The sequence below is a fragment of the Dreissena polymorpha genome, chromosome 1 (genome assembly GCF_020536995.1).
Source record: "Dreissena polymorpha isolate Duluth1 chromosome 1, UMN_Dpol_1.0, whole genome shotgun sequence".
Classification (NCBI taxonomy): Eukaryota; Metazoa; Mollusca; class Bivalvia; order Myida; family Dreissenidae; genus Dreissena; species Dreissena polymorpha.
The window spans coordinates 15,280,287-15,302,398 of record NC_068355.1 but is presented as its reverse complement, the minus strand read 5'-3'; the positions used below and the strand labels follow the sequence as shown (position 1 = coordinate 15,302,398).

The 22,112-nt window shown below is 33.6% G+C and overlaps 1 protein-coding gene across 1 annotated transcript; it reads right to left on the bottom strand.

Moving 5' to 3' along the window:
• Positions 1–384: 384 nt before the first annotated feature.
• On the bottom strand, positions 385–21,238 carry LOC127865145 (short stature homeobox protein-like). The gene is made up of 4 exons (XM_052405035.1): positions 21,232–21,238; positions 14,209–14,399; positions 5,305–5,388; positions 385–594 (listed from the first exon to the last, which is right to left on the bottom strand). Exons 1-4 carry the CDS (start codon positions 21,236–21,238, stop codon positions 385–387), a joined length of 492 nt encoding a protein of 163 aa, XP_052260995.1.
• Between the last annotated feature and the right edge of the window lie 874 nt (positions 21,239–22,112).

Here is a 22,112-nt window from a genome sequence, read left to right as displayed (position 1 = left end):
GTGAAAAAAGGTGTTTAATACATGTGCGTAAATTGTCGTTCCAGATTAGCCTGTGCAGTCCAATCAGGGACGAAACTTTCCGCCTAAATTTGAATTTGGCTAAGAAACTTTCTTGAAACGAAATATATCACAAAAAGCGGAAAGTGTCGTCCCTGATTAGCCCGTGTGTACGGACTGCACAGGCTTATCTGGGACAACACTTTACACACATATGCATTAAACCCCTTTTTCACAGCGCTCGGCTTATATATATGGTATCGTATAAGAATATCACACACACTTATCTTCCAAGTCTCAGGCGTTCTAAATATTTGAGAGGCCAAGTAAGGCCAGATGCTGGCGAGCCTTCAGACGCAGATCCGCTATGCTTGTCGTCTTCGTCGCCTAGAAGCCGCTCTCCACCGGAAGTGATGCGTAATTGAGCGCCGCAGCCGCGTAGCGATGGTGATAAAGCAACATCAGGTGCAGCGGCGGCGGCAGACCGGAAGCGGATGTAAGCGGGAAGGAGGGTAGGAATGGCGGGAAATGCAGGCGGTCGAGCGGCTGGCGGATGGTCGACATGTTGAGGAAGGGCGAAACTCGGCAAGCGTCTAGCTGGGGCATATTGCATGAGCTGATAAGCATTATGCCGGCTAGAATTAGAAATAAATAAAGCATTAGAAAAAGCCTTTCGCAACAATACATATACAATTCTTAGTATGTTTTCAAGTAACAAACTGTTAATCGCCCACCATCGAACATCACGATACAGTTTTGGAATATATCAGGTCTCGATTCGAGAATGACGTCACAGCGCAGTCAGAGTGTTACAAGGACAGGCATTGCGTTTCAAACAAACTCGACTTTTTATAACAGGCTAACGACTTTTTGAGATTTCGAGGCCTTTTTATTAATACATTTTGTAAAATATACACGTGTGAAAATATTTTATGACAATAAATGAAAATACATTATAACTTATTCTGTTTTGTCCCTACAAACATTCTTAAATTGTGATTCAATCCAGGGACCTATACAAACAAATTTGTTAGTATAGGTCCCTGTTCAATCCAATGCGGATCTAGAGTGAAACATAAAAGTATATTGTGGTAGCTTATGACGCGTTCATTTGATGATGTGGCGACTCCTTGAACCGAAATCATTTGATCGTGTCCTACAAATCTGTAAATTTCCATTACAACAACTATTTTTAAAACAATAACGGTAATCCTAGCGTGTAAATAGGGTTCAAGTGTAATACGGGAACCACAATAAAGGTTATCTTGTCATTGAGAATTACAAGCCAATTGTCTTCGAATATCTTCCATCGAAAAGCGCATCGTGCGCCCGCAGCTTAAATAAAAGAACTTCCAGTAATTTTCACCCTCGATGTTATCCGTTATTTCGTTACAAAATACTAGACTTCTTGACAGCTTTATATGGATGACTCTCCGTCTCGCCATAGAATTCACGGATAATATCAATCTCCACGCAGAGTTGTCGTTCCTTGCTCTCACATACAACTCTGCATAAGGCTCAGCACGCCATTTTGTCTACCAAATAGCTAAAACCAAACAAACGCATACAATGTATATTTGAGTGGATATTTAAGATCGCATGCATTTAATTAAGAAATATGACTTTTAAATGTACGATAAATCGTGCAAAAACTTGTGAGTTTTAATGCAACTCTTTTGAACTATTTTATTGCCCATTTACACAGATGTAATCATTCCACGCACTTCACAAATGTAAACAATTGTACATATTTTTTATTGAGTGACGTTAGGCATTGCTTCGACGTATTTATGTAAGTCGGTTTCTTAACATAAAAAACATATCAATTTTATAATAATTAATTAAGGCTGATATAAGATATCATGGTATGAGATGGTTTTCTTTAATGCAGTTAATGCAATGTAACCGTCGTGCAAAAGATTGTTTAGTATACTGTAACCTCACTGATGAACGCTTGGAATGATCATGACATGAATGAGACGCTTTCATAACAATAGTCCGTTCTGAGCCCAACACAGAGGTGAATGTAATGTGACCGTCGTGCAAGAGATTGGGATAATATGGCGCGTGGGGTTAAAGAACCAAAGAGAATTAATGTACCCAATTGGCGATCTCTTTCCTCTAATTAATCACTAAAATGACGTCTCTATTACAATATATAAGATGCATACAGATATGTTTGAACAGATTTCGTTGATTCCATGGCGTAATTTTCCAATCTGAACCCGTCTAGGTTATTGTAAAGAAAAAGTAACTAAATAAAACATTTTCATCTCCCGCCAAATAATATTTCTATTTGGCTTAATTTAGTCACTGCGTCAAATTATTAGAAATCCCGATCCATCATGTTTTGATATTATTGTGCAAATAATAAGATTGGTGAATTTACGCTATTTTCAAAGGACAGAATTATTTTTCTTTTACCCCAGTATGTCTTAACTCCATATGTAAATATTTACAGTCTGTAATTTAACATTATAATAGAAAGTTGCGAGCGAGAAGTTATAATCTAATTTTCGCCTATTCCGTGAACATCTTTGTACAGAGGCAAATACTGCCAGCAGAGGAACGAGTGAAATGCACAATGAAAATCATTGGTTGCAATACTCCATTGTTAAATTTCAACTGCTCTGTGCGATACGTTATTTTGTCAATTTTGAAATTAGTTACCGCATGGTATTTTAATTTTATTCGGTTTATTTTTATTTTGCTCAAACAAAGCGTGCTTGAGTTTGGATTATTGCTTGCGTTTCAAAAACAGCTACGTAAATTATACATACACAATTAAATTATTGTTGTATCGAACGTGATTGAAACAGGGCCATAATTGATAGATATTTTTAATCATAGTTTAATTTTGTGGAGTTTTAATAATAAATAGATTTTTGGACGCGCAAACTTTAACTTTTGACCAAAGAAATAATTAAAATGTTTCCTTCGTTTTATATTAAGATGCTGAGTGTTTGTGTTTGTTTATTTGCATGATTGTATTTGTTTGTACTGATGCACTTTGACTATACATGTACTCAGGTTACTTGTATGTAAATGGTCAAATGCGTTTTGCCGATATACCAATAAAAAACTTGAAACTAGTGTTGTCTCTGTATAAGCAAATTGTTGGAACATAATTTCTATACGGAATAAACATGTAAAACATTTTTACTTCAAGTACTCAATCTTAAGTTGGGATTTTGTTTACAGAGCAAAGACAGAAACAACTGAACAATCAGACACATTTAAAGTCGAGAAACATGAATAAGAAGATGAATTAAATGACATTTTAATTAAGGAAATATCATACGATCTTAAATAACACGCAAATGCAAATTATAAAATTAACTCTACTTATTTTGCGAAAATTTAAACAGCCAGGGATGAAACATTTATCATATATAAACTAAACTCTTTAAAAATATCGACAACAAAGATGAAATATAAAAAGTGAAGCTCTTTTTCCCAGTATTTAAGGTTATGATTTGAAATAAAAAAAAGCATTGGAGACATTTTGTCCAGGTCGCGAATAAAGATTTGTCAGATGAAAAAAAATCACGTGAAGGAAAAAACAACAGAATATTAATGTGTATTTTCCCTCAAAGAATGCGAAACAACAAAATGCCTGATTTAAAGACGTATAGACTGCTTCAAAATGAAATCATTTACAGTAACACAATCGAACGCTGTTCTTTTTGGATGCACTGAACGTTAATTGCATTCAAAAGTAATACATTTTATTTTTTTAAATATGAAATAATATTTATATAATTAGAATTATAGTTGTGCACCTACGTTTTGATAATTTTATTTAAATCACGAAACAAACTATAAGAATCGAAGCAGAAATCACTTTATCAAATGATAAATATCATAAATATTCGGCTCATTCAGAAACATATGCTTAATTCTGAATCTGTTTAGTTAGACCTTAAGTTTTTTTTCCGAGGGTGTGTTTTGTGTTATCTATAACTGTTATTTACCTTTTTTGTTCAGACATCAATAGAAAAAGGTTTTTTAAGGATACGCTTCAAGTTGCAGTAGATGTGATATAAACACAAATGATAAAAGTAAATGAATGTCAATGTATGTGAGAATTAATGGTATTGTGTTTATGCTAAAGTTTAATGTACGTAATCTACAGAATTAAACGTGTGAATATTCGAATATGGGTTGTAAAAGAGAAGTAAGAATATACATATACTAAAAAAATACAATTTATTCTGTATTAACATTCTAAAAAGCGCTCGGTATGTAGCTCAGTCACTAATTAATAAAATAACTATTTCACTCTCGTTTTTTCCTACCTGCTCTGACCATACAATTTTTGATAAACAAAACAAAATGAACATCTGTTGTATAAAAATGGTTCAGTTTAAATGTTCGTTACAATTAATGTTCGTTTAAATGTGCAGTTTTATATGTAGCTCTTAATAAATCATAATTCTTGTAAATGATACAAAAAATATTGATTCTGTTATACAGCTCGCACTATGCGAAAACTTGCTTCACCAAACTGCGCCCATGACGCAGGGAGTTCGTGCTAAATGTTTATAGTATCTTCTTAATATCATTATTCGCCTTAAGTGAATATAATAAGTCAAAATCCTTATGTCGTGCTCCTAGCATAGAGACTAATGAAAGAATTCGATAACATTTTATAATCTAATACACGGATAATGAAAATTCGACGAATTAATTGTATTATTCGACCTTCGTTTGAAATAAGAGGGACACTATATTACATAAGTGACTCCAAGAAAAGGGCTCATACGACATCTTTCATTTACAGCAAAGCAACTTCAAACAGTTTCCTACAAAAGAATCAAGCAGTAATTGAATCAACACTTCTGTCGAGAGCTTTATAATTCGACAATAGGGCAAGTTTGTTAAAACCGGCATTGTGTACAAATTTGCGCAATAGTCTCCAAAAGTGAATAACACGGTTAACAGATTCAATTTATTTTGCTCGAGCTTATTTTTTTATCGCAGGCAACTGTCGATTAAGAGCTTTGGGTTTTCTTTTTATTAAATTATTTCTGCAAAATTTGGCAAATGAAAATATATGTATTGTTCCACACGGTATAGAGATGAACTATTTAGCAGGGTTATTGTTTTTACGTGTACTTTTCGATATGGATTTATTGCTCATTGGTAAACAAACACCTCTTTGTAGATTTAAAGCGCAGAAATATAATCGCATAAGGCTTAGCCCACGATTCAGATTGGCGTTGCATATAATAAATCGTATGCAACACGCATTTTTTTTCCTAACTTGACATGGAAACATGTTCGGTATTATAAATAAAAAAAAACTGCATTTTTTAAACCAGCATAATTACCTTTCTGCATTAGGCTTTCTTGCTTTCGGCATTTTGCACGGCGATTTTGAAACCAGACCTGCAATACAATGTCAATCTGATGAACATAAACAGGAAGTATTCAAGGTGTTGTGTCAGTATAACATTATAAGGACAACATAAAAAGCAAAGACAATTCAACCATTACTATTTGTGGTTTTATAAATAAACAAAACAATAAGTTTCATAAGCTTCATCTTATCAGCTTTTGAGTGCATAACCGTATACACGTTGAATGAAAAAGTATTAACACTAACATAATAATTTGCATACATAAATTGGATTTCAAGCATTAAAAAATCGAAAGATTATAATTTACAACGCTACACTGTATGAATAGCAGCTGAAGTTTTTTTTAAATATAATAAAAGCCAATTGCAGTTCAAATTTCACATCGCGACAGTCATTGGCAAACAGTGCGTCATAAAATTCCTAAACCTGATTTTAAAAACAAACTATTTCAAGTGTCAAAACCACTTTGTTCTACGGTGACATCAAAATAATATTACAAATACGAACTGACATTCAGACAATACTCGCTTAATGCGTCTCAATTGTGCAAATCAAATTTCAAACTCAGGATGGATGGTTTGGTTACGAAATAATCATGGATTGCCCTCATTGGATGTCGTTTCCACGTATTTCGGAAATGATTTAGACCGCTCCGGCGTCAAAATGATTTCTGCAAGTTGTGACAACAGCGATCATAAAAATTACCAAGATGTTGCTCGTAATGGCGGCTCATGCAGTTTAAAAGCGACATAGTTAAGGGAGAGTGAAAGCAAGAAACAAATTAACTAGACGACCTTAGAAAATGTATGCATTTTATACTTGTGTTTTACTAATTAATTAAACAAATGCACTAGTTAACGTGGTAAAATGCCGACATTCCTTTATGTCTCGTATTTTTTTTTCTCAGAAGTCCTGGTTTGTACTGATTTCGGTGATCTATGCAATACACTAAGCACGTTCCCCGAGAGGGAATCGAATCTGGGACCTGCAGGTCGCAGTGCGAAGACATATATCCACTTCACGACTGTGACATCATCCAGATGAGATCATGCTTCTCAACATCACTTTAAATTGTTATACACGAAGTAATTTGCTAATTTAAAGGGATCTTTTCACGCTTTGGTAAATTGACAAAATTATAAAAAGTTGTTTCAGATTCGCAAATTTTCGTTTTAGTTATGATATTTGTGAGGAAACAGTAATACTGAACATTTACCATGGTCTAATATAGCCATTATATGCATCTTTTGACGATTTTAAAACCTAAAAATTATAAAGAGTTGCAACGCGAAACGATTTAATAATTTGGAGAGTTCTGTTTTTGTCGTTAAATTTTGTGAAACTACGAAGATTGCTTATATAAGGTATAAAATACGTCGAATATATGTACTAGGCGGAATAGCTCAGTAGGCTAAAGCGTTTTTACTTCAGGACTCTGGCAGGACTCCAGGGGTCACTTGTTCGAAACCTGCTCCGGGCAATGTTCTTTTCCTTTTTTTAATTTTATTCTTGATTTTTTACTGGAGCTTTTACGATCCAATGTTTACATTTATCAATATAAAGCATTTAATGAATAAGTTAAAAAATGCCAAAATCTGTGAAAAGGCCCCTTTAAATATATCGCAATCACAATATCTTAGCAGACAATAAATACATGACTTTTTATTGATAGAAACAGAAAAGATATTGCTAACGTTTTGAAATTTGCATGCTACATTCGAAACGATTTAGATTTTTTAATGAAATATTGGCTGCCTAAGCAATTCACATTGTAATGTATAAAACTGCTTTTATCGATATACTTCTTATGCTACATTGATTTAATGTGACCATTGTGTTGGCGGCGCTTTAATCAACTGCAGCAAATCGTCACCAAACTATCAAAATCAAATCAGAAACGCAGCGTCATATGAGGCATTGTCTTCTGCATTAAGGCAGACGAGAGCCTGCAAATTGGTTGCATCACCCCTCGACACGTGCCCTGTATATAATGCGGGGAAACCGCCGTTTGGAAGGAATTTCAAGAAACCCCATGGACTTGGTCGGACCTGATGCTTAATTAGATAATATTTAGATAGGTGCTGGCTTTTTATACTTAACCTGTGAGCGACAACCGCGTCACTTAAACTTTATTTGAATGTCAGGTTTTCATTTGATTAATTCACAAGCCCACAACGCGCGAGGAACGGAATCAGGGGTAATTTGCTTTTCTGCAAGACGCTCGATTAAAGAATCTCAAGAAATTGCCATGCGATAATTACTCTTGTGGCATATTGTCTTAATTCATTACTTTCCCAACTTGAATCTCTGTCCATTTAGAGAATCGCTGGAGAGGGAAGCTATAGCGTCAAAATACACTAACGTGTCAAGGACACTTTTTGTTCTCTGTTACAGTAGCTTCCTTAACTTAACCCATTTATGCCTTGTGGACTTTCCCATCCTACAAAATTGGACCAATTTATTTCCAAAATTACGGATGTCTAGTATATTTATTTCTATATTTAGAATTTTTCTTACAGAAATTCCTTTAAGCAAACAGCGCATGCGGCGTCTCATCTGGGTCTACGCTTTTTGCCAAGGCCTTTTTTCAAGACGTTAACTTGAAAATGGACCCGTTTTTATATAATTTGCAAAAATCAGGATAATTGGTCCGGAATTATCCAGTCATTCTCAAATCAATCGTGATAGAAAAATTAAACATTCCGAGCGGTCGTGTGGTTGTCTTCGAAATCTGGACATACGTTCGATTTCATGGCCTGACGAGAGCAACTGAGATTGAATACTGAATTATATCGTGCATTACGCTCAAACTACACATTTTATTAAGAGAACGTTGTTTATTGATATCGTAAAAGGGATTTTACCCCATCTTCAACGCGACATTGACGGTATAATCCCCCATGAAATAGACTAGCCTCAACCCCACCTTGTTGAATAAACTTGTAAGATAAGTATTTGAATAGTTGAGCCTCCCACTGGCAAAAATGGGCTTAATGCATGTGCATAAAGTGTTTGTTAGTTATTTTTCTCGTTGAGTAAACATGTGATGGGATAAATAGAATACTAGGATTAGCGTTGAATACAGAGAAGTTTATGTTGCTCGGCTCGAACTTCGAAAGCGCTCGCCAAGGCTCGCTCTACCGGCGTTCTAAGCCTCGCAACACAAATTTCTCTCTAATTAACGCTAACATAGTATTATCTCTATATACTTTCAGATTGGTGAAACATATCATTTTGTGAAATAGACATTTTACCGCTCTAGATATAATTTATACATTAAAAACAATTACACTTCTTTTTAAAATTATTATTTTGACAATATATGAACAACTCCCTTAAGACATTGTAATTTAATACAGTACGAATATCAACGATGATATTTAGCCATATGGAACACCATATTTCGAAAAACAACAACACATATCCTGAAGAATGTTCTCAATCTAACAATGCATTTATGAACATTTTATTACAAAGTGAATTTTCGAAATTGTTAACTGGATTTGTCTTGGTTGATTGAACATTGTCCTTGCAACATGGCTTTCTTGTGACTACAATTATATTGATAACATTACCATTACTTACTTTCAGCTATGAAACTTTATACATTACGAGAGCAGTGTTTCAAGCGTACTGTTTCCTCATTCAAGATAGTTTTGATAATGACTCTGCAAGTTTCGTAGGCTTTTTCAACATGTAGTCGTAACTAAAGAAATTACTAACATCTGCATGAATCGAATGTACGTTAAATGTGAGTCGCGTTCTGAGAAAACTGTGCATAATGCATGTGCGTAAAGTGTCGTCCCAGATTAGCATGTGCGGGGATCGCACAGGCTAATCTGGGACGACACTATACGCACATGCATTATGTCCAGTTTTCTCAGAACACGACTCATGTAGTCAGGGAACTACAAATACCATGACCTATAAGGACAAGATGCTATACAAAATATTATTTGGCTTACCTACCTACACTGCCTATTTTACTAAACATTTCCCACTCAGAAGCAAAGTGAAAATGGCTATGGGCCTACAGCTTGCGAGTAACCCGCAGTCAGTTCAGGTTTTATACTGTTTGATAGTCAACAGTATCTAAGGGTTGGTCACGAAGCCTTTACAACTTGAATCCAGTACAAAAGATGTTTTATTACATGTAACTATCTAAGGGACTACAAATGGGTCAAAATACGTATCTAAGTGGAAAGGGTCAAATTGTGCATGTGCTTAAACACAATAAAAGTTCGCAACTAACATGGACTATGCTTTCTGTATAAAAAGGGCATTAGTGATCCGCCGCAGCGTTTTTCTTATTTGTATCTAACGATCTGTCTTACTTGTGTACATTGTGTGGTTTTCATGGTCAAATACTGTAAGAATGTAAACGACACGAATGAAATTTATTATTATGTAATGCCTGTAACTTAAAGATGTCGGAACTTTTAAATAACTTGAAGAAGATGACAAGAAATAGGCCTTACTCCTTACTCGGTAATGTAAATATTCAATATGGTCTGGAATGAAACAATTAATGATAATAAAGAAAATCGAACAAGACATAAATGGATATGAAATCATAAAATAATGCATGGAAATGAAAAATCATACGTGCTAAACTGCTTATATATTGTAAAAAATGAGACGTAACAAACTTATAAAGAAGCGAATGCTACCTCCGCCACAGCTTAATATTTAGTATGTAATTGTGTTTTAGATGTGCGATCAAAATTGAATTTAATGCATATAAACCGCACCAATGAACACCAATGAACACAATAACAAGATGAATAGTATAATAAAACAATATGTGATATTCAGAGTCACTTTGGAATAAAAGATAATAAAGGAAAATGAAAGACCTGATATTGTCAACAAATACAAATTATCCATTTCTAATAATGTCTTATTTTTTCTGTACAACGCCTTAAGAAAATTGTAGTCCAATTTGACACCCTATCCGTCTGTGCGAGCTAGAATACTCAGAGCTGCAATTGAATCAAATTATCATGAAACAATATATCCATTTACGTAAAATAAATGCAATTTTCAACTTGTAATTGGAAGAAAATGAAATCGAATGCTTTGTCACAAGCTCCCGTAGCGACTTTCTGTAAAGCCAACTTTGTTATTGAGTTACCTCTAATATCACGGCGAATAAACTACGTCGCAGAATATTTCTTACCCATCACAAGAAAATGGCGGTTCGATCAATGGCAATGACAGTGAATAGCTTTGGTAGTGCATGATTAACAATCTTATTTTAATCACCATATTGTTATTGGAATTACGAGCACGGAATAATTGCACATAAAGAAATATTTTCAAAGTAATAGGGATAACAGCTCTCACCGCCAATCAAGCGTATAATGTATATGAATCTTAACCCATTAATGCCTAGTGGACTCTCCCATTCTTCTAAATTTGGATCAATTTATTCCTAAAATTAGGGATGTCTAGTATATTATTTCTATATTTAGATTTTTTCTTACCGAAATTCCTTTAAGCAAACAGCGCATGAAGGGTCTACGCTGTTTGCAAAGGACTTTTTTCTAGACGCTAGGTATAAATGGTTTAAAGAAGAAGAATATGTAAAAATAATATCATTGTATTAAAACTGACTATTGAAAGAAGATTTAAAGTCATCTTAAATCTTAAGAGTACTTGATTGCCGATTAATCTGGCTCGTCAAAACGTCTTTTGTACATTTCGTTTGTTATCGGACTATTGTCGATGATTGCTGGAGTCATCGTAGCATTTCGTGCCTACGCGTCGGTTAACAGTATTTTTCACGAACGAAATATTTCCGGAGATAATCGCTAATGGGGCGATTCAACATGTAAATAACGGGAGCCAATATGACCAGCAGCTTTTCCCCTTCCAAGTTTTTAATAACTTTTTTTCAACTTTTAAAAGTTTCCAAAAGGGTTATTTTCATGCTATGTAGAAAGTGAAGCAGTGTCAAAATTATCTTTAAAATAAGAGATGCAAACAAATCTGAACATTATAAACGTCCTTTATAAATGATAGTGACCCGTTGCAAAACAGTCTGATACAAATAAAACAACTAACCACTTCACAGAACAAACGCATAGTTAAATGCGAATCTGCTACATCATGTTTGTATTCAAATAATGAAGAAAATAATAATTCTTTCTAAATTCCTTAATTGCTAACTTTAAATACGTATCTAAATGGTAATTCGTCAATCATCTATTATACTATTTTCCACATCATATGCTGGTTTAAAGTCTAGAAAACGTAATAAAACCCGTTATCAATAATCATTAGTAACGCATACACATTCATAACAAAATTCACGGAGAAATCCCGAAATTACAGTCCGTCGTCACGGCAACGATCGAAGACATGCCTCTAATGTCCCTGTCACCTAATATGTCAAATTGAGATTATGAGGTAATTGAACAATATTGCGATCATTCATATCTAATTTCATCAAACTTGTACGATACATTGGATTTCACGTTCGCATAGGAGACGCTTTGAAAGTTATTCTCGGTTTACACTGAATAATTGAGGAGAACGTTATGGTAACACTTCAAATATTGCATTCGTTTTGAAATGCTCTCTTACAGGGGAATGGTTTTGGAAACCTCTCTTGACGTTTGGAAACCCCTCTTGACGTTTGGAAACCCCTCTTGACGTTTGTAGGGGTTAAAACAAAACTAAATCATTTAGCGTGTTTCGCTTGGTTGTACAATTCACCATACTGTATTATAGAAATTAAACGAATGCTTCATTTAAGTTAAAACTTTTTCGACGTTAATATTAACACTTTGATGAAAGATTGGTCTAGATAGTTAAGTGAAAGTTGTATAATATCTCTCTCCGAATGTGACTACAAACACAGTATAATTGGTATTCAATATTAACATTAAATGATTTTAAGTTAAAAGGTAGCAATTAATAACGTTTCAAATATAACCGATTGCCAACGCTTTATAGAAATACATTTATATATAGAATTATTTGCTTATGTAATTGTTCTGCTAATATTTCAAGTGCTTATTCGAGTTTGTAATAAACGTAGTACAATAGGGTCACATTGAAGCAATCTTTTATGTGAACGATGAAACAATTTAATGCAAAAATGTCGAAACAATTTAATGCAATAATGATACAGAATATAGTATATGCTATCAAATCCACGCTTTTTAATCATGTGAATACTAACCTTTAACATGACAGGAACTAAATAAAGCGCATTACAAATTATGGAGTAGGAATTTCAAAAACGCTTTGGATTATTGGGATTGGACCGTCTTAGAGAAAAATGCAATACATTATAAAATATTATTTGCCTTTCATCATATATGCATGATTACTTTTCGATCATGTCCAGCATTTTCAATTAGAGGCCATTACAATAAGTACAGTTTGGCAAAACGTCTTTAAAAGTTTGTTTAACTGTTTTGTATTTCAACGTACAAAAACTGACCGAATTATAATATCGTTGTTTATTTGAATCTTGTGTTGTTGTTTTTTTTAAATATTTCTTATATGCCATTAACAGCTCTAAGTCTTTTTTGTTTGAGAGTAAATGAATGGGTTGGTCTATTAGATCGAATAACTATATTAACGCAATTTTTTTTCTAAACGTTCCTATTCCAAAATAAATTTCTTTCTTTCTGTCTTACTTAAACAGAATGTCCTTTACAATTATTTAAACAAACAAACGGATTTGCATTTTTTAATGGTCTTGATATTTACAAACGCAGGAATTAGTTGTTTATAATGATGTATTTAAAAGCAACACCATTGGTTAGTGCTACATGTGCAAATGCACTATAATTAATTGTGGAGTCTCAATCCACGATAACAATCTGAAATCCGCATTTCATGCAAAATTATTGAATTTTGAAAATGACTTAAAAAAGAAACCTTGATATGTGGCTCAACATCTTACAAAGCAGATCTTGATTGCATGCTCTATACTGCTGCTTTTACAATGTCATGAAATCTCCAGTTGTAAAGACACACCTTTGCATTGGACCAATGAAATCACTCGTGTGTTTAAAATGTCAGTTAGTTGAAATGTATTTAAATAGAGGTTTCAATATGCGCTGGACAGTTAGTTTTGATGCATAATGCAACGGCAAGCACGGTAAGAATTTTTTTTATTCGTATTATTGAATTGTGGTATCGAGGTCCGTGAACTTTGTTGGGAAAATGCCCTTTACTCCGGGAAGATTTCAGCTGGATACCTTGTTATATGAATATTTGATAGTGATTTTTTTCAGAAAAGTTGATTTTTCGCTATAATATGATTATAATATGATAATTTATCATTCAAAATGACGTTTCACTAATTAATATCATAGCCACACGCTTACCACCTGTGATACTTTTAATAGTATATGAGGAATTGTTTACTATTTGCGTTTGGGAATGTTTTCACATGCTGTCTTCATGTGGACATGTGGATGACATTGTAAAATTATGTTTTCACTAATTAACATCATAGTCACACGCTAACCACCTGTGAAAAGTATGAGAGCCTGTTAATGAAAACTGGTTAGGTCCACCTATATATGCACTCATGAAGAGGAAAGCAGGACCTGTTAACCCATTTATGCCTAGCGCCTAGAAAAAAGGCCTTTGCAAACAACGTAGACCCAGATGAGACGCCGCATGATGCGGCGTCTCATCAGGGTCTGCGCTGTTTGCTTAAAGGAATTTCTGGAAGAAATATTCTAAATATAGAAATGAATATACAAGACATCCTTTATTTTGGAAATAAATTGATCCTATTTAGAAGGATGGGAGAGTCCACTAGGCATAAATTGGTTAATTAACTATCAAAACACACACAAACGGGTCCTGAAGCACTTACCTGAACCCTGGCCTCTGAAAGCCCCAGTCGCTGGCTCAGTTCTTCCCTCATGAAGGCATCCGGATAATGGGTCTCGTCGAATAACCGCTCAAGTTCATTTAGTTGCTCAAGGGTGAAGTTGGTGCGACTACGCCGTTGTTTCAACTTCGGTTGGTCATCGTTATCCGAACAAGACACTTTCGAGTCATCACCTTGAATGGGCAATTTAGCAAGAATAACAAGAAACTAACATATACCGTATGTCAAAGTGTGTGGGTTTTGAATTATGTATTGTTAATGTTTTTAAGGTATGCGCTTTTTGTGTGAATTTAGCCTTACAACTTTGTTAGTTATTCGATAACAAATGTGTGCTTCTTTATCGATATAACTAAACAAGATTTCGTTTAATACTTTAATCATATTCGGACTTATAAAGTGTATTTTTCAACTTTTTTTCGAACACTTAAATATGAACCTGTGTGTATTTAAATTTTTGTACTTTGTCCTGTCATATTATTTTCATTGTTCCCATGAACGCAATGGAAACAAAAAATAACTATGCAAACTCTGGCTGTTTTCATAAAAAAGTTCAGAAAAATCAGGCTTTCTTAGTTAGATCGCATTAAGAAAATAGCGAACACTCAAATAATACAACATTATATTAAAGTATTCAAACATAAAACGCGCTTCATTTCGCGACGTAAACAAATGACTAAATAAATGAAATTTAATCTTAAACTTTTGTTTTTGTAAAACAAATCTTCAACAAGAAATTACAGAGCAGATAAGGTTTTGTGAAATTCTTAACGTTACTACCAGATTTTCAAAAAGAATTCTTAACTCTGAAATATTATTCTTAACGTTTTTAAGTTAAAAAGTAGACCCATAACTAGTAAAATAAACAAACCGCAAATAATAAACGATTTACAGTACAGCAAAATATGCAAATGAGACAGGTTACATGAACGTGGACCGGTGTTTGTTGAGCATAACACCAACGAAACACGAGTCGTTCTCGACAAAATAACGAAAAATAATATTTTAACACACATTAAATCAATAAGCAAATCTTGGAAGCGAGAAAGTGCAACTTGTCGTCAGATTGAACATACAAACAATTACGTCCTTTTATCTTGTGACACACGCAGACAGCAAACTGCGATGCACATGAACGACTCAACAAGGGATATGTAAACACGCGAAAAAAAACCACAAATAATGCACTTATACTAATAATTTACAACTAGGAGAATTCTGAGCAAATGAGACATTATTAGACTGTTTATTCCATGAAATAATGGAGAACAGGGCCGTACGCAGGCATTTTTTACTCCCTAATTGTATTATTTTTTTAATTTTGCTCTTTTAAGTGAATTATAATGCATAAAAAAACCTTATTTTGTGATTTAAATAAATGAAATATAACAAGTAAACCAGCACCTTTTTGAAGTCTAAAGCTTTAAACATTATTGTGAAAATCACACCAACGGTAAAGCTTTAGATTTCAGAATTGAATGATGTTTAAGCACGAAGGAAAGCAAACTTTGAAAAGCAAAAAACATTATTAAGAAATGTATCATAAAGTTTGACTGACATATAACCATAATAGTATTTTCCGTTTTAATTCTAAAGTTTCAAATTAAAGTCATACTAAAATGTGTATAATCTGCTACACAGTTTCACTTTCGCCATCATTGACACACATAAACCATCACAATCGTCTACAACTCCGACATTGACATTGTCTTTATAACAACAGTAATCTTGAAGATTTTTACGCAAAGTTCTTAGAAATTGAGCTGATGGTTGGTATGGGAGTCTACCTACATGACCTACAGATGAAGTGTAAAATTCATTTTGGTCCATTGAATTTTGGCGAAATTATGGGCCTTGGTCTCATTTGTTTTCTCTATAATAAACTTTTCCTGCAGGGTTTATTACGCAACTCTTTCAGATATTGTGCTGATTGTTATGCCCCCGGTAGGGAGGCATATAGCAGTCGGATGGTCTGTCCGTCTGGCATTTCATTTTCCGGACATTTGTCAAAACGGTTTCAGATGTTAACCTGACCTTTGATGAGTGTGTCTACCTACATGACTTACAAGTCAAATATGAGTTTCATTCCGATCCATCGATTTTTGGCGAAGTTACTGGCCTTATCGGCTCAAATTAATGACGATTATCCATATCACCTCTCTAATTGCTTCAAACTTAATTTGTTTTTCACACACTATTAACGTCAGCAATTTTTCCATGAATCGATGTATGAAGCATTCAAGATTCACAAGGGGTAATTGACTGATCGGGGATGTATTTACAAGGCGATATGATAACATTTTCAAAGGGCTTATCTCCGAGTTGCATCTTACAATTTTGGCACATTTGTTATGTGATTGGTAGTGAATTATATGGCACAAACACGAAATATTATTTTTTATGTTCCCCAGTCTATACTGGGGGACATATTGTTTTTGTCCTGTCTGTTTGTTGGTTTAATTGCGTCAAACTTTAACATTTGCCGAAACTTTTGCAATATTGAAGATAGCGACTTGATATTTGGCATGCATATGTATCTCATGGAGCTGCAAATTTTGAGTGGTGAATGGTCAATGTCATCCTTAAAGGCTAAAGGTCAAATATATTGGGGGACATAGTGTTTCACAAACACTTCTTGTTTTAAATTATTTTATAACATAATTATTGTCTTGTTTTAGTAATGACGAAATCGGTCAATAAGATGACGTATTATCAAGCTATGGCGAAGATGTATTGCGAAAGTTTTGGGAAATGTATGGCTGAAACCAACATCGTAAACACAATTAGTACACTACGATATTTAGCTCGGTTGCCAACACAACTAAAGGCTAGTTTAACAATGACTGACACTTTAATTATCACACTGGAATTTTTTGGATTGTAGATTGTGAATTTTAATCTTTTTAGACTTTTAATCTGTGTGTGATCACGCGCTATTGTTTACTGTTATCTGTTAACATGGTGATTGTTGAAATCGCATTTACATGATTGTTTTACAATGATCTATGTTTATTCTTTCAGGTACTTTTTCATGTATGTTAATTGTGTGTACTCCTTCCGCAATTCCTCATCAAAACTGATTCCTCAACGATCAACGCTTTTAAACCTCTGACCCAAAGCGATTGTTTGTTTTCTTTATAACGACATTCCTATATTTTTTGTAATGACTTACGAATGATTAAACATGGACATGATATTTTTGAAATGGGCGGAGATAAAAGTTATCGGTCAGTGTTAAAATAACTCTTAAAAATATTGGGTCAGCGCCTTCAATGCAGTTGTACACTAGTAGCATAATACAATAAGGGGATATGCCCTGGTATTCAGCTTGTTCGTGTAATTAACATGTAATTTAATATAAACTTTGAGTTATTGCACGTTCAATGTCATTTTAAACCCAGATTTACGCAATCACCCACACTTTCAATATGCTCGTTCATTTTTAATTGTATCTGCTTTGAAATTATCAAAGATGAAAATGTTCGTGTATTCATATTTATCTTTTATTCATATTTATAGTAAGATCCTCACGATGTTTCGAACTGATTTACTAAAGCCTCGTTGTACACATAACTACACATAAGCTAGTAAAACCAACCGATAAAGACAATACCTTATGTACTTGTATTGGCGATAGTGACAAGAACTTATATACTTGTATCGGCGATAGTGACAAGAACTTGTATTCTTGTATTGGCGATAGTGACAAGAACTTTATATACTTGTATTGGCAATAGTGACAAGAACTCATATACTTGTATTGGCGATAGTGACAATAACTCATATAATTGTATTGGCATTGGCAATTTTCATAGCAGGACTTCTTTCCGTACTCGATGATATTAGGAATTGTTTTGCTTGTATAACATAGATACAAATTACGCAATATCTAAAATATGTGCTATTGATAAACTTAGTTATCGAGACTTAAATTGTTAACATAATTTACTGCCAACAAGGGACTCAAGTAAAACAAAACAAAATGGCGTCATGACAAAGATAAATAGACAAGCTGTTTTACAGACTCTGCACCACTGATTCCATCGCCAATGACAAGCTGTTTTACAGACTCTGCACCACTGATTCCATCGCCAATGATTGTTAAGAGGATTTAGCAAACGAACACCAATTAGATCGCAAATCGGTCAGATGCATAGCACTCCTAATTCAGAAATGACGACGTTCCACCGAAGTCATTAATTGCATCTTTTCTCCGATTGAACATGATTGGTAACTTATAAAGTAATTTATAACTATGCATAGCACTCCTAATTCAGAAATGACGACGTTCCACCGAAGTCATTAATTGCATCTTTTCTCCGATTGAACATGATTGGTAACTTATAAAGTAATTTTCATCCTATTAGACTCGTTCCTATAATTTCCATTTCAGGTCCTGTATATGAAATGAAAGGCTAATTCTTAACAACTACCATTAGAGGCTAATTTGACAGGAAATAACGGAAAATTTTGCCATTCTTAAAAAAAAGATTTGCAAGACATCCTTCTTTGTAAAATAAGTGAAGAATTCAGCTTCTATTCAAACAGCGAGGCAATATTGTGAGGATCAAAATCAGTGATTTAATTTAAAATATAAATATGTATGTATGTATCTCCCACTGGGTTTAAAAGCGCGTTACCATGCAGTAAATAACACACACCAACAACAACGACAATAGCAACATTAATTCAAAAGAAGCCTACAACCAAGCACATATCATATTGATTGTAAATAAGTACACATATGTTAAATAAATCTAAATTTTCGAAGTTGAATTTATTCACATATTTCATTCTGATTAAAATTATTTCAATTGGATTAAAAAAACCCTGATCGTCTTATAAATAAAAGAAATACATCCTTAATATTGCTTCTAATACATTATCATTCTAAAAAGTTTTGGTTTTTATCGTTTAAGTTTTACGACTGTTTATATGAAAACATACCAGTGAAAACCAACGATAAAATGAAACGTATTTTTCACCAAGAAATTAAAAAAGTTATATCAAAAATAACATTCTTAACCAACTCATAAAATAAATTGTGTTTTGTTTCGGTCAAAAATTATTTAGATTTCACATGATCGATGCTAACACATATATGTACATTTAAATTTCGATGACTATTATTCAATGAATATCTTCCTTCTTTTGGAAGTTAAAATAATAATAACAGACGTATCCGAATGTATCTTCTAAGTATACTAATAACATTAGTTGTACTAAAGACCTATGACAGCAGGAATGCAAAGAATGAGATGCCCTCCAGTTGACAACATATGAAACAAATGAAACTTGCATATTTAAAGAAAGAGTAATGTTATATGCATATATGCAAACAAACTCAAACATCGTGCAAATTGTTATTTTCGGACATGTTATCGATGAAAAAAAGTAAAGCATTTAAATCGATATATTTATAAGGGTATTGGTTACTTTTGAACTTCTATTTTCCGATCGTGATAAATTGTGATGCCTCTAATGAGAAATCAGTGTATATGTTTAGTGTTTTTGTAAATCCTGTAGCAAATTGTAATTATTTCGTTATTAAAACATAAGACTTTACATCGAATAAAAAACCAGGTCATCTCTAATATGACTACATTTAAATCCCATGGATTTCAGAACCAAATCCATCGTGCTTCAGGCACATTTAATGTTATGTAGTGTTTTTATCTTTGTCTAACATTAAACGTGGTTTGTCACATGTTTTTCAAGGTATTTCATAATATCACTGCGACGCAGATGAGGGGTTTCATTCATCCATTTTGTTTTGGCTTTGACTGAGCAGAAACTATATCAGACAAGGTACTGTTATACATTTCAAGGGATAACGTGTCTGCATGCGTTTTTCTTTATAATGTAAAGTTGTTAAATAGTACGTTGATTCATACGTTAACAATTGCTCAAAATGTTAATTTGTTAGATTTTTTGTCTTACAGGTGATTATTATTAGTTGTTGCATATAACGATTTGCAGCGTCGGCGTATTAGGTCATTGCTTTGCCAAGCTGTAGTTATATAGCTTCAAGGTACGAAGTATTCATATATAAATATATTCATATATATCTATATTCATATATAGGAAAAGATGAAAAAAAAGAGCGTGCACAAATAAAAGTGTATGCGGGGAAACACATAAATGTGTGTATGGATCTTTATTCTTTATCTTTTATTCGGAGCGTTCTTGTCTGTGCTTTCTATTTGTTCGCATTCGATCGTTAACGTTTTGATATCGTTGTGGGAAATTCACATGGCTTATATTGGCTCACACAAAATAAAAACGAGACTTTTGTATCTCGTTATATTTTTGTTACCATACCACATTTAGCTTTGAAAATTTGGCTTTATGGGGCTTTAACATTTTCGTAAGTGCGCGTTTCAAGAATTGATCAAGTTTTGTGAGTATTAAGTCAAGTAATAATAAAATTGTGATACCATTTATTAAATGTTATTTGTATTTCACTTTTATATCATCGGTTATTATTTCGACTCTATGCTATTATTTAATATATATAAATATATACATGGAATACTGTTAAAAGATTCGGCATGTGTTAAATTATGTTTAAATGTACCATTTTTTATTAAATAGAGGCAACAGTTCGACAGCAATATGTCGGGCATGTCTGTAAACAGGGTTCATACAGATTTTCTTGAATGAACTTCAAACACTTTTTAAGCACTTTCAAGGTAAAAAATCCAAATTCAAGCATTTTTTTAGTCCGACCTATTGAAAAATGTTTATTATTTTAGTGTCCAATACTGACAACATTTTTCGCTAAATTGGTCCCTTCTTGCTTAACATTCTTTGTGACTTACAATAGTCTGCACTACCCTGATACCGTAACAACTGTTTTAATCAAAAGTGAGATATTTTTTATTATGATATAGTACAGTAATTGACCAAAGGCATTACACATACCAAAACAAAACCCGTTATTTGTATTGAATATGTATTCTAAATGTTCACTCTTCTGGTGGCTTTACAACGCGGATTCCCCCATACTAGCCATCTCTATATCTGTTATGCATACTTAGAATTGGCGTTGTCAATAACCCAAGGGTACTTCAAAAGCAACCCTTTCTGAAAAATGCACTTATTCACTGGCACATTTCAACTTATCAGCACTGTAATGGCATAATGCATACAAAAAACAAAGTAAACCAATTGGCGACAGATGAGTAGTAGTTACCTCCCTTACATTATAAAACCCGTACCGATCCAGTACCTAGTATAAACAGATCGGAACTGTCATAAATCTGGAAAAAAACTACGACTTCGGACTCATGGAAAAGACATGAAAATATGTATTTTTAGCTCACCTGAGCGATAGCTCGGGGTGAGATTTTGTGATCACTCAGCGTCCGGCGTCCGTCCGTCCGTCTGTAAACAATTTGTAAACAACTTCTTCTACTAAACCATTGAGCCAATTTCAACTAAATTTCATGTGGAGCATCCCTAGGTCATGGGACAAAAGAATTGTTAAAAAAAAATTGATCACATAACCAAGATGGCCCCCATGACCATATATGGTAAAAACCTTAAAAAATCTTCTTGTCAGAAACCGCTCATCAGATTTTCAAAAAAATTCACAGGGATGACCTTTGAAGGCTCCCCTGAAAAAGTTGTTCAAAGAAATTTGATTCGTCAAAAAACATGGCCGCAGGAGCTCGTTGAACTTTGCAAGTTTATTCGTTTTTGCCTATTGTGTGAAAACTTTTATTTGAATGATAATTTAAGAATGCATACGCGGCCAACAGGGCACACTCTGAACAATATTACTGAAGCAACTGGTCTGTAATCCTAAATCTATAATTATCAGTCCAATGAAACATCATCCTTTTAGTAAAAAACAGTGAATCAGTAAAAATATTATCAAAATATGA

What these genes read in the sequence shown, in the direction of transcription:
- LOC127865145 (XM_052405035.1), bottom strand. An exon ending in TTTCAGAGGCCAGGGTTCAG is followed by an intron (nt 5,389 to 14,208) that starts GTAAGTGCTTCA and finishes ATTGTATTGCAG; the next exon opens with GTCTGGTTTCAAAATCGCCG. An exon ending in ATGCTGGTTTAAAAAATGCA is followed by an intron (nt 595 to 5,304) that starts GTTTTTTTTTAT and finishes AATATGCCCCAG; the next exon opens with CTAGACGCTTGCCGAGTTTC.